General features: G+C 42.8%; 1 protein-coding gene across 4 annotated transcripts in view; it reads left to right on the top strand.

Annotated features, from left to right (window-relative positions):
- The first annotated feature begins 4,517 nt into the window (after positions 1-4,517).
- LOC134359729 (tumor necrosis factor ligand superfamily member 15-like) overlaps positions 4,518-12,084 on the top strand; it is a 53,890-nt gene continuing 46,323 nt past the window's right edge. For 2 of the 4 annotated variants that reach the window (XR_010021187.1, XM_063073263.1), the window contains exons 1-3: positions 4,523-5,110; positions 5,486-5,510; positions 9,580-9,624. Coding sequence is in view for 3 of the 4 variants with exons in the window: in XM_063073263.1 (XP_062929333.1) it covers positions 4,940-5,110; positions 5,486-5,510; positions 9,580-9,624 (241 nt within the window). In the remaining variant the exon portion in view is untranslated. Of the gene's footprint in view, positions 5,111-5,485; positions 5,511-9,579; positions 9,625-12,084 lie in introns of all 4 variants that reach the window. The other 2 variants (XM_063073262.1, XM_063073261.1) reach the window with 2 other exon arrangements.

The raw sequence follows: 12,084 nt of genomic DNA, 5'->3' as shown, positions 1-12,084 counted from the left end.
CCTTAATACTGTGCCCTCTCGTGCTAGCCATTTCAGCCCTGGGAAAAAGCCTCTGACTATCTACACAATCAATGCCTCTCATCATTTTATACACATCTATCAGGCCACCTCTCATCCTCCATTGCTCCATGGAGAAAAGGTCGAGTTCACTCAACCTGTTCTCATAAGTCATGCTCCCCAATCCAGGCAACATCCCTGTAATTCTCCTCTGCACCCTTTCTATGGTTTCCACATCTTTCCCATAGTGAGGTGACCAAAACAGCACAGTACTCCAAGTGGGATCCAGCCAGGGACCTATATAGCTCTCAGCTCCTAAACTCAATCCCACGATTGAAGAAGGCCAGTGCACCGTATGCTTTCTTAACCACAGAGACAACCTGTGCAGCAGCTTTGAGTGTCCTATGGACTCAGATCCCAAGGTCCCTCTGATCCTCCACACTGCTGAGAGTCTTACCATTAATACTATATTCTGTCATCACATTTGTCCTACCAGAATGAACCACCTCATACTTATTTGGGTTGACCTCCATCTGCCACTTCTCAACCCAGTTTTGCATCCTATCAATATCTCGCTATAACCTCTGACAGCCCTCCACACTATCCACAACACCTCCAATCTTTGTGTCATCAGCAAATTTACTAATCCATCCCTCCACTTCCTCATCCAGGTCATTTATAAAAATCACAAAGAGTAGGGGTCCCAGAACAGATCCCTGAGGCACACCATTGGTGATCGACCTCCATGCAGAATATGACCCGTCTACTACCACTCTTTGCCTGCTGTGAGCAAGCTAGTTCTGGATCCACAAAGCAATGTCCCCTCGAATCCCATGCTTCCTTACTTTCTCAATAAGCCTTGCATGGGACACCTTGTCAAATGCCTTGATGAAATCCATCTAAACTACATCTACTGCTCCACCTTCATCATTGTGTTTAGTCACATCCTCAAAAATTTCAATCAGGCTCGTAAGGCACGACCTGCCTTCGACAAAGCCATGCTGACTATTCCTAATCATATTATGCCTCTCCAAATGTTCATAAATCCTGCTTCTCAGGATCTTCTCTATCAACGTACCAACCACTGAATTAAGACTCACTGGTCTATAATTTCCTGGACTATCTCTACTCCCTTTCTTTAATAAGGGAACAACATCTGCAACCCCCTCCCATCCTCCGGAACTTCTCCCGTCCCCATTGATGATGCAAAGATCATTGCTAAAGACTCAGCAATTTCCTCCCTCACCTCTCACAGTAGCCAGGGGTATATCTCTTCCAGCCCTGGTGACTTATCCAAATTAGTGTTTTCCAAAAGCTCCAGCACATCCTCTTTCTTAATGTCTATATGCTCAAGCTTTTCAGTCTGCTGTAAGTCAGCACTACAATCGCCAAGTTTCCATAATGAAAACTGAAACAAAGTACTCATTAAGTACTTCTGCTATCTCCTCTGGTTCCATACACACTTTTCCATTGTCACATTTGATTGGTCCTGTTCTCTTACATCTTATCCTCTGGCTCTTCAAATCCATGCTGCGTCTACCTGATGGATCCATTTCTTTCCAGATGCCTCGCTATTTCTTCTTTAATGATAGCTTCAAGTATTTTCCCAACTACAAGTGTTAAACTAGCTGGCCGAAGGGTCTCGGCCTGAAACGTCGACTGCGCCTCTTCCTATAGATGCTGCCTGGCCTGCTGCGTTCACCAGCAACTTTGATGTATGTGGCCTATAGTTACCTGCCTTTTTCCTACATCCTTTTTTGAACAGTGGCATGACATTCACCTTCTTCCAATCCACCGGGACCTGCCCGGAGTCCAGAGAATTTTGGTAAATCACCAAAGCCTCTACTATAACTTCTACCATTTCTTTCAGTACCCTGGGATGCATTCCATCAGCACCAGGGGACTTATCTATCTTCAGGTCTACAAGTTTGCTCAGCACTACCTCTTCAGTGATCACTATTATATCGAAGTCCTCATCTCCCATCACATCCAGAACATCTCCCTTTGGCATGTTAGATGCATCCTCCACCATGAAGACTCACATAAAATAGTCATTCAAAGCCTCGGCCATTTCCTCATTACCCAATATCAATTTCCTCTTCTCGTCCTCCAAGGGACCTGCATTAAATTTAACCACCCTTTTCCGCTTTATATAATTATAGAAACTTTTACTATCTGTTTTTATATTTTGTGTTAGTTTATTTTCATAATCTAGCTTCCCTTTCTTTATTGCTCTCTTAGAGGTACTTTGTTGCTTTTTAAAGTTCTCCCAATCTTCCAGTTTCCCACTACTCTTGGTGACTTGGTATTCACCAGACTTCTTTTATTTCCTTAATTATCCAAGGCTGGTTCTCCCCACCCTTACTGTCCTTGCTTTTAACTGGAATATACTTTTGTTGAGCACTGTAAAAATCTCTTTGAAAGTCTTCAACAGTTCCTCAACTGTCCCCTGTGTTCCCAGTCTACACTAGTCAAATCCTCCCTCATCCCATTGTAGTCTCCATTGTTTAGGCATAACGCTGCCAGTGTCTTCCACAGTGAAGACTGATGCAAAATACTTACTCAGTTTGTCTGCCATTTCCTTGTCCCCCATTACTACTTCTCCAGAATTGTTTTCCAACAGTCTGATATCTACTCTTGCCTCCCTTTTACACTTTATGTATCTGAAGAAACATTTGGTATCCTCTTTAATATTATTGGCTAGCTTACTTTTGCATTCCACCTTTACCTTCTTAATGACTTTTTTAGCTGCCCTCTGTTGGTTTTTAAAAGCTCCCCAATTCTCTAACTTCCAGCTAATTTTTTGCTCTATTCCATTCCTTTGGCATTTATGTTGGCTTTGACTTCCCTTGTTTGCTATGGTTATGTCATCTTGCCTTTGGAATACTTTTTCCTCTTTCGGATGTGTATATCATGTGCCTTCTGAATTGCTTCCAGAAATTCCAGCCATTGTTGATCTGCCATCATCCCTGCCAGTGTTCTTTACCAATCAATTTCTAGCCACCTCCTCTCTCATGGCTCTATAATTCCCTTTACTCCATTGTAATACTGATACATCTGACTTTAGCTTTTCCTTCTCAAATTTCAGGGTGAATGCAATCATATTGTATTACCTCACTGCCTCACTATTTTTAGCTCTGTTTTTGCTCTACTTACTTTTTACATATATTTCTGATTGTAATTTGTTTTTTTTTATTACTATGTATTGCAAAGTACTGCTGCCAAGAAACAACAGACTTCAGTGCCTACAATCTAAGCTGACACCTTTCCTGCACCTTCTTATCCTTCCTGTAATGAGGTGACCAGAACTGAACACAGTACCCCAGCTAGGAATGAAGCAATATCACATAAACATTCACATCACTTCCCTAATTTACACTCCAACAGTGTTGTCTATTCTCCCACTTCCCACTTCTCCAACTTCTCCTGCCATGTTCACTGAGCACTGGTTCCTTGGTTCATGTACCCCTAACAGGACAGTATTCTTATTCTCCATCACTATCTGTAGCACCAGAGGGAAATGCCTTTTCCTGTGTTGTACAGGTCTATGTTTTATCAGGCTGAGCTGAAGTGCCTGTTCCTGTTCTGTTCCATTCAGTGTTCTGGGTTAACCTCCCATAACTCCACATTAAGCAGCATTTGCCACATGTCTGCCCATTGTACACACTTATTTATTGCCTATGATCTCTCACTGTCATTTTCACCCAGCGTCATGTCATCTGCTGACTTAAAAGTTAGCAGAGAGCAAAACACCCAGCAGCCCTAACACTGGCCCCCAGGGAACACCAGCTCTCACACCCTCTGCACTGGGGAACAATCATTCTTTACCAATGGTTACTCGGTCAGCTTTGTCACCTACAACATAAAACACAATGAATCTAATGTGCTTGTAAATGCCCCCTGTGTTCCCCCGCCGCCGCCTTAAGCAACTGGTCTAACGCTATCACAGATGTTGCCTTTGCTCTCTCCATCCCTCAGGGTGTACAGCCGGTGGTCTATCGGGCGAGAGGTGAAAGTTTTAAAAGGGATAGAGGGCTTCTTCACGTAGGTGGGGCTGTGGAACGAATTGCCAATGCAAGTGATTGAGGCCGGTACATTAACTGCATGTAGAAAACATGGACGGGTACATACAGAGGAAAATTGCAAAAAACTAAATGGCACAAGTTTAAGGTTTAATAACGATCTCAGGGGCAACTTTTTCAACCTTTTAAATCTTTCACCTCTCACTTTATAGTACCTTCATTCACCCCATCACTGAACTGTTCCCACAAACTATGAACCCACTTATAAAGCTTCTTCATCTCATACTCCCGATAGCTACTGCTTTAAATTTAATAATAATAAATGTATTATTATTATTTTATGTTTGTATTTGCAGTTTATTGTCTTTTGTACGTTGTTTGTTCGTTTTGTGTGCAGTTTGTCATTGTGTTTCTCGGATTACTGTGAATGCCTACAAGACAATGAATCCCAGAGCTGTGATAATAAATTTACCTTTAATTTCGAACTTTTTTTACAATTAAACTTTTATAGTTTTTATAGGAGTTCGCAGGTCTATTTTCGCTTTTCCTTGGGCAAAGACATATTCGCCCTGTCCTTGCTCCTCGTGGTTTTATACGCCATTGACACTCCAAAGAGTAAAGTCTCATCCCGCCCAGTCGCTCCCTATAACTCAGTCAAAGATTTATGCCGACTGTGAGTGCGAGGACGAGCCGGTGGGTGCGGTGCGGACTCGTTGCGAGGATCGGACGCTACCTTGGGCTGGAGCAGGGGTCCGGGGAGGGAGTGAAGCTCCGCCCGAAGGGGGAAGGGTGCGTGTCCCGACTGCGGGGGATTCCCAGACTCGGGCCAGGGGGCGGACGCAGCCGCGGAGTGTCCGTAAATTTCGGGCGGGGGCGGGAGCTGCTTAAATGCAGCGACGCCTGACCGGTGGCAGGAGGCGATGGATAGGAGGAGCGCGGACGCGGCATGTGTGCGGGTTCTCCTGCCCAAGGAGCAGATTATCGGCAACGGCTGCAGACTGGAGCGGGTGTGGAAGTATGGGGTGGCTCTTGGGGCGTTCGCGCTACTCGGTGCCCTCGGCATCTACCTGTTACTCCAGCATCTGCCACAGGTAATCCGCAACTCCGCCTTCCGTCCCTCCACACCCGACCCGCAAATCCGTCCTGCACTGTACGCACCGTACCCTGGTCCTTCCACGCTCACTCCGCACCTCGGTCCTTCCACGCTCACTCCGCACAGGATCCGCACCGCACCTCGGTCCTTCCACGCTCACTCAGCACCGCAGCAGCACCTTAGTGCCCCAACACGGATCCCGCCCCTTACCTCTAGCCATTTGCAATCGCACCTCAATCTGTCCCCTGACTTCGCACCACCACCCGTCTACACCCACGCCGGACCGGACCAGGCCAGTCAGCGCCGCCTCCGCACCCTTTCGGCGACGTATTCCACTTCGTGGTTTAGTAATCTCCTTTCTCCTGTCTTGTAGAGCGGCGTCCAGACCGGCATACCGGGTGAGTATATTGCGATGCGCTCTCTCTTTCTGCATTTTGGTTAGAATTGGGAGCTGTTACTTCCTTCACGTTATCGTGGGGGCGGGGGGAGAGGGTAGTTAGTGGGAATACCGATTAGTGTTCCCAAACTGTGTGCTTCTCAAATAGCTTCTGATAACCAAGTTCAACTTCTGTACTTACTGTGCGGCTTGGCTACTAAACCCGGCGGAACCGTTTCTACTGACAGAAGGGGCAAACGAATTGCTTCTGTCAGATGCGGCTCGTCAGCCCTGGCTGGCAGCGCATTTAGGAGAAGAATTCACGAGATGGTAAGAGATGGAATTAATTATATCTTTAGAAAAGAGGTGAGCTAGGATCACAGAATGTTGAATCTTTGAGTGGAGTTAAGAAACTGCAAGGGTTAAAAAAACATTTTAGGACTCATATAGGTCTCCAAATAGAAACCAACATGTGGGGTTGAGATTGCAAAGAGAGCTGGAAGAGGCGAGTAATAAGGGTAATGCCGCTATTATAATGCGGGTCCAATATGCAAGGGGATGGGGAAAATCAGGTTGGTGTTGGATCACAAGTGAGGGAATTTGTTGAATGCCTACGAGATGGCTTCTTCGAGCAATTTGTGCTTGAGCCTACTCAGGGAAAGACTATTTTAGATTGGGTGTTGTGTAATAACCCAGATTTTATTAGGGAGCTTAACATAAACTCATTCCCTCCAGTATTGAATTTGTTACTGCAGTTTGAGGGGGAGAAGCACAAGTCACATGTATCAGTATCACAATGGAACAAAGGGAATTACAGAGGCATGAGAGAGGAGCTTGCCCAGTTGGATTGGAGGAGGATACTGGCAGGGATTACAACAGAGCAGAGATGGCTGAAGTTTCTGGAAATGGTTCACAAGGCGCAGGATAGATCTGTACCCCAGATTCATGGTCCGGATCGGGTTCCCTTTAAATTTACTTTGTTTGTGTTACGATCCGGACCGTTGACTTCCTGTTCCCTTTGGTTCCCTGTTTTCCCGTGTCCCTCGGGCTTGGTGACTGGAGGCAATTTACTCTCGGCTGAACCGGCAGTTTACAAGTCCCCGGCTTTCAGCGTTCGGCGTGAGAGCGTTAACAAAGTCACCGAAGGTAGTGCGAGCCAATGTCATCTGGCGGGAGCAAGTGCCAGCAAGCCGCCTTCCCTTGTCAGTACGGGTCAGTCAAAGTTAACCTGCTGGAGTGAGTCGAGAGCTCGCCGCGGCTTGGAGCGTACTTAAGCCCAGTTATAATTCTGTCCATCGCTGTGTGAGTTCCTGGCTCCGGAGGCGATTCCGTCTTAGCCCAGACCCTTAGTCCCAGCCTAGTCCAAGGCATGAGTCCGCTATTCCTGCTTCTGCTTTGCTCTCCTTGTAACGAGCAATAAACTTAATTTAAGTTAACCTCACAAGATGTGTCTGTGTCTTGCATTTGGGTCCACCCTTGCTCCCAGCACCCCCCCCCCCCCCATTGTGACACAAGTTGTTTTCAAATTTTAGGGGTAGGGAACTGTGGTTGACGAGGGAAGCGAAGGCTACATAAAAGCCAAGGAAAGGGCATGTAAGGTAGCAAAAGTGAATGAGAAATTGGATGATTGGGAAGTTTTAAAATCCAACAAAAGGCAACAAAAAAAAAGCTAAAAGGTGAAAGATTAAATGAAGGCAAACTAGCTAATAATATAAAGTATGATACTAGAATTTTTTTTCAGTTATATGAAGAGTGAAAGGGAGGTGAAAATTGATATTGGACCACTGGAAAATGATGCTGGTGAGGTTGCAATGGGGGACTAAGAAATGGCAGATGAACTTAATGGGTATTTTGCATCTGTCTTCACTGTGGAAGATACTAGCAGTGTGTCAGAGGTCTGTGAGTGTCAGGGAGCAGGAGTGAGTGCCAGTGCAATTACAAAGGAAAAATGCAAGGCAAACTCAGAGGTCTTAAGGTGGATAAGTCACCTGGACTAGTTGGACTACATCCCAGAGTCCTGAGAGAGGTTGCTGAAGAGATAATAGATGCATTGGTCATGATCTTTCAGGAATCACTTGATTCTGGCATGGTCCCGAAGGAGTGGAAGATTTCAAGTGTCACTCCACTCTTTAACCAGAGAGGAAAAGAAAGAAAATCATAGGCCAGTTAGCCTAACCTCAGTGGTTGGGAAAGTGTTGGAGTCTATTAATAAAGATGAGGTTTCGGGGTACTTGGAGACTAATGATACAAAAAATCAAAGTCAGCATGGTTTCTGTAAAGCGAAATCCTGCCTGACAAATCTGTTAGAGTTCTTCAGGGAAGTAACAAGCAGGGTGGACAAAGGAGAGGCAGTGAATATCATTTATTTGGATTTTCAGAAGGCGTTTGATAAGGTGCCACACATGAGGCTGCTGAACAAGATAAAATTCTACGGCGTTACAGGAAAGATACTGGCATGGATAGAGGAATGGCTGACAGGCAGGAAGCAGCGAGTGGGAATAAAAGGGGCCTTTTCTGGATGGCTGCCAGGGACTAGTGGTGTTCCTCAGGGGTCAGTATTGGGACCATTACTTGTCACATTGTTTGTCAGTGATTTGGATAATGGAATTGATGGCTTTGTGGCAAAGTTTGTAGATGATACAAAGATAGGTAGACGGGCAGGTAGTGTTGAGGAAGCAAACAACAGGAATTCTGCAGATGCTGGAAATTCAAGCAACACACATCAAATTTGCTGGTGAATGCAGCAGGCCAGGCATCATCTCTAGGAAGAGGTACAGTCGACGTTTCAGGCCGAGACCCTTCGTACCTCTTCCTAGAGATGCTGCCTGGCCTGCTGCGTTCACCAGCAACTTTGATGTGTGTTGAGGAAGCAATGTGATTGCAGCAGGACTTTGACAAATTGGAAGAATGGGCAAAAAAGTGGCAAATGGAATACACTGCTGGGAAATGTATGAGAATGCATTTTGGTAAAATGAACAATAGTGCAGACTATTATTTAAATGGGGAGAAAGTTCAAATTATCAGAGGTGCAGAGGGACTTAAGGGACTTCGTTCAAGACGCCCAGAAGTTTAATTTGCAGGCTGAGTCTGTGGTAAAGAAGGCAAATGCAATGTTGACATTTATTTCAAGGGGAATAGAATATAAAAAGCAAGGAGATAATTCTGAGCCTTTATCAGACGCTAGTCAGGCTGCACTTAGAGTATTGTCAACAGTTTAGGACCCCATTTCTCAGAAAGGATGTGTTATTTTTGGAGAGAGTCCAGAGGAGGTTTATGACGATGATTCCAGGAATGAACAGGTTAACATATGAGGAGTGTTTGTCAACTTTGGGCCTGTACTCACTGGAATTTAAAAGAATGAGTGGGGATCTCATTGAAACTACCGAATGTTGAAAGGACTAGATAAGGTGGATGTGGAGAAGTTGTTTCCCATGGTGGGGGTATTCAGAACTAGAGGGCACAGGCTCAAAATTAAGGCGCAACCTTTTAGAACAGAGGTAAGCAGCAATTTTTTTAGCCAGAGAGTAGTGAATCTGTGGAATGCTCTGCCACAGACTGCAATGGAGGCCAAGTCCGTGGGTATATTTAAAACAGAAGTTGATTGTTTCCTGATCAGTCAGGGCATTAAAGGATATGGCGAGAAGACAGTTGTATGGTGTTGAGCGGGATTCGGGATCAGCCATGATTGAATAGCGGACCAGACTCGATGGGCTGAATGGCCTAATTCTGCTCCTATGTCCTGTGGTTTGATGATCTAAGAAAAACTGATCTCAAAGCTCCACTGCTTTGCAGCTATACCCTACTCATGGGGAAGGTTTTGGGAGAAAACCCTGAGGGAAAAATCCAGAGCAGGAATTCCTGAGGCAGTCCCATGTTGAGTTCAAAACTGACTGGAAACTCCTGCAATGCTGCTGATGCCAAACTGTTTGGAGAGGGGGAGCCTGTGGTGCGACCACCAGCTTGCTCTCCATATCATACTGCCCTGACTCACATATTGACCAGAGCTAGGATGCAACATCCATGGCCAACCCTGACCAACAGAGGGTCTCCTGGAAATGGTTGTTGAACTGACCTTCTCTTTGTCTCTGCAGGTAAACCTTATGTTAACACCACCAAAGCCCGAGCACACCTGACAGGTGAGTCTCTTATTTAATTTGGTCTTAGAACCCCTTGCTATTGCTCTTAGAGATTCTAACACTGTTCAGGGTATTAAGAGAAGGGACAAAGAACACAGGGTTTCGTTATATGCAGATGACCTGTTAGTTTATATTTCAGATCCTAGGAAATCTATTCCTTCTATGTTATCTATACTTTCTGAATTTAGTACTTTTTCTGGCTACAAATTACTGTGCCATGGCCTGTTCTTCAAGTTATGGTATTGTTGCACTGTTGTAACTATATGTTATAATTATGTGGTTTAGTTAGTTTTTTCAGTCTTGGTCTGTCCTGTTTTTTGTGATCTCACACCAGAGGAATATTCTATCATTTCTTAATGCATGCATTACTAAATGACAATAAAAGAGGACTGCGTGTCCTCATAATCTTTAAAAAAAAATTAAATTTACATAAAAGTGAGGTATTTCCTATTAATAACTACTCAGATCCAAATCATCAAGTGCCTTTTAGTATTGCTAAAAATTACTTTACCTGTCTTGGTATTAAAATTACTAAAAATTTTAAGGATCTATATACATTTTTTTTTCCATTAATTGGCTACACCAAACAAATGCTTTCTAAATGGTCTCCTATGACATTATCATTAATAGGTCAAATTAATGCTATTAAAATGATAGTTTTACCAAAATTTTTATATATATTTCAGGCAGTTCCCTCTTTTCCTAAAGTTCTTTGACAGAATAGATTCTATAATTTCATTTTATATTTGGAACAATAAAAATCCTAGATTGAGTAAACTCTTATTGCAGAAATTAAAAAAGTATGGTGGTATGGCTTTGCCTAATTTTAGAATGTACTATTGGGCAATCAATATTCAATGTATTACTTTTTGGATTCACTATTTAGACATACGTGAATGTCATTCATGGTTGGATCTAGAGGTAAACTCAGCGAAAGATTTCTCTTTGGCCTCTTTACTGGGAGTTCCTCTTCCCTTTTTGTTTTCTAAGATTAGCAGACAAGAATTTAATCCTGTTATTAAACATACATTAAGAATTTGGTTCCAATTTCGCAGATTTTTTGAGTTTAGTGATTTTATTCTTTCTAGTAATATTTATCTTAATTACTTTTTTAAACCATCAATTTTGGATAAGGCCTTTTTAATTTGGAAAACCAAGGGAATAGTAACTTTTTCAGATTTGTTTTTAGGGGACTGTTTAATGTCTTTTTCTCAGTTAGTGGATAAATATGATTTATCTAATGTACACTTTTTTAGATATTTACAAGTTAGGAATTTTTTTATGTGGTTACCCTTCTGCTTATCCACCTAATATGATAGATGTTCTCTTTCAGTTTAAACCATTTCAAAAAGGGTTGATAGCTATAATCTATAAACAGTTATTGAGTTTATGAATGATATCTAACAATAAAATTAAACGCACTTGGGAATTGGATCTTCAAGAGTCATTTTCAGATAATCAATGGAGTAAAATTTTTCATTTGGTTAACAGCTCATCTATTTGTGCCCGTCATTCCTTGATACAGTTCAAGGTAGTGCATCGGGCCCATATGTCAAAGGATAAACTAGTGCGTATTTTCTCCAATATTAATCCTATTTGTGACATGTAACACTGAGTTGGCCACTTTAACTCATATGTATTGGTCTCGTATAAAGCTAGCTAACTTTTGGAGAGATGTTTTTAAAACACTATCAAGCGTTTTGGATTTGGATCTACAACCTCACTTGCTTACAGCAATTTTTGGGACTATCCCATCGGAAGCAGGACATATTCCTGTTTCTGCTCAATGTATGATAGCCTTTTGGACCTTACTGGCTAGGAGAGCCATTTTATTGAAGTGGAAGGAATCTAATCCACCTACGGTCTTTTATTGGCTCTCCTCCATCATGTTCTGTTTAAGTTTAGAGAAAATAAGAAGTCGGATATTTGATACATCCTTTAAATTTGAACAAATATGGTGATCTTTTATCCAATATTTTCATTTAATTTGATTTATTACTCTTTCAAGTTTTTTCTCGAGGTTTTAGATTTGATCAGAAAGTTTTTCTCTTTTTTTGGTTGTATCCTCAAAATGGACTGCCCAGTCCCCTTTTTTGTTTTGTTTGTTCTGTTTTTTTATATATAGTGTAGTGGGGTTTTTTTTCTATTTAAAACCCAATGTTTTTTTTTCCTTTCTCCTTTTAACTGGTAAGAGGAGAATTGTTATTTTCTTTTTTTATTATATATTTTATAATAGTTTAACAATATGATTTTGACAGTGTATTTTAATTTTAGTTACTGATATATAAAGGAAGAAAGACGGGTGAGAGTCCACTGCATCTGTGGGGAGGGGAAGGTCGAGCAATGCATAAACTACTGCAGGGGCTCAGTGGGCCAGACATCTGCAGAGTAGGGAAATGGAGAGTTAACGTTTCAGGTCGAGGGCCTTCAACAGAACTTCCCATTTGTCTGCTCCTGTAC

The sequence above is a fragment of the Mobula hypostoma genome, chromosome 21 (genome assembly GCF_963921235.1).
Source record: "Mobula hypostoma chromosome 21, sMobHyp1.1, whole genome shotgun sequence".
Classification (NCBI taxonomy): domain Eukaryota; kingdom Metazoa; phylum Chordata; class Chondrichthyes; order Myliobatiformes; family Myliobatidae; genus Mobula; species Mobula hypostoma.
The sequence above is the reverse complement of the archived record's forward strand: the minus strand, read 5'-3'. Positions and strand labels throughout refer to the sequence as shown.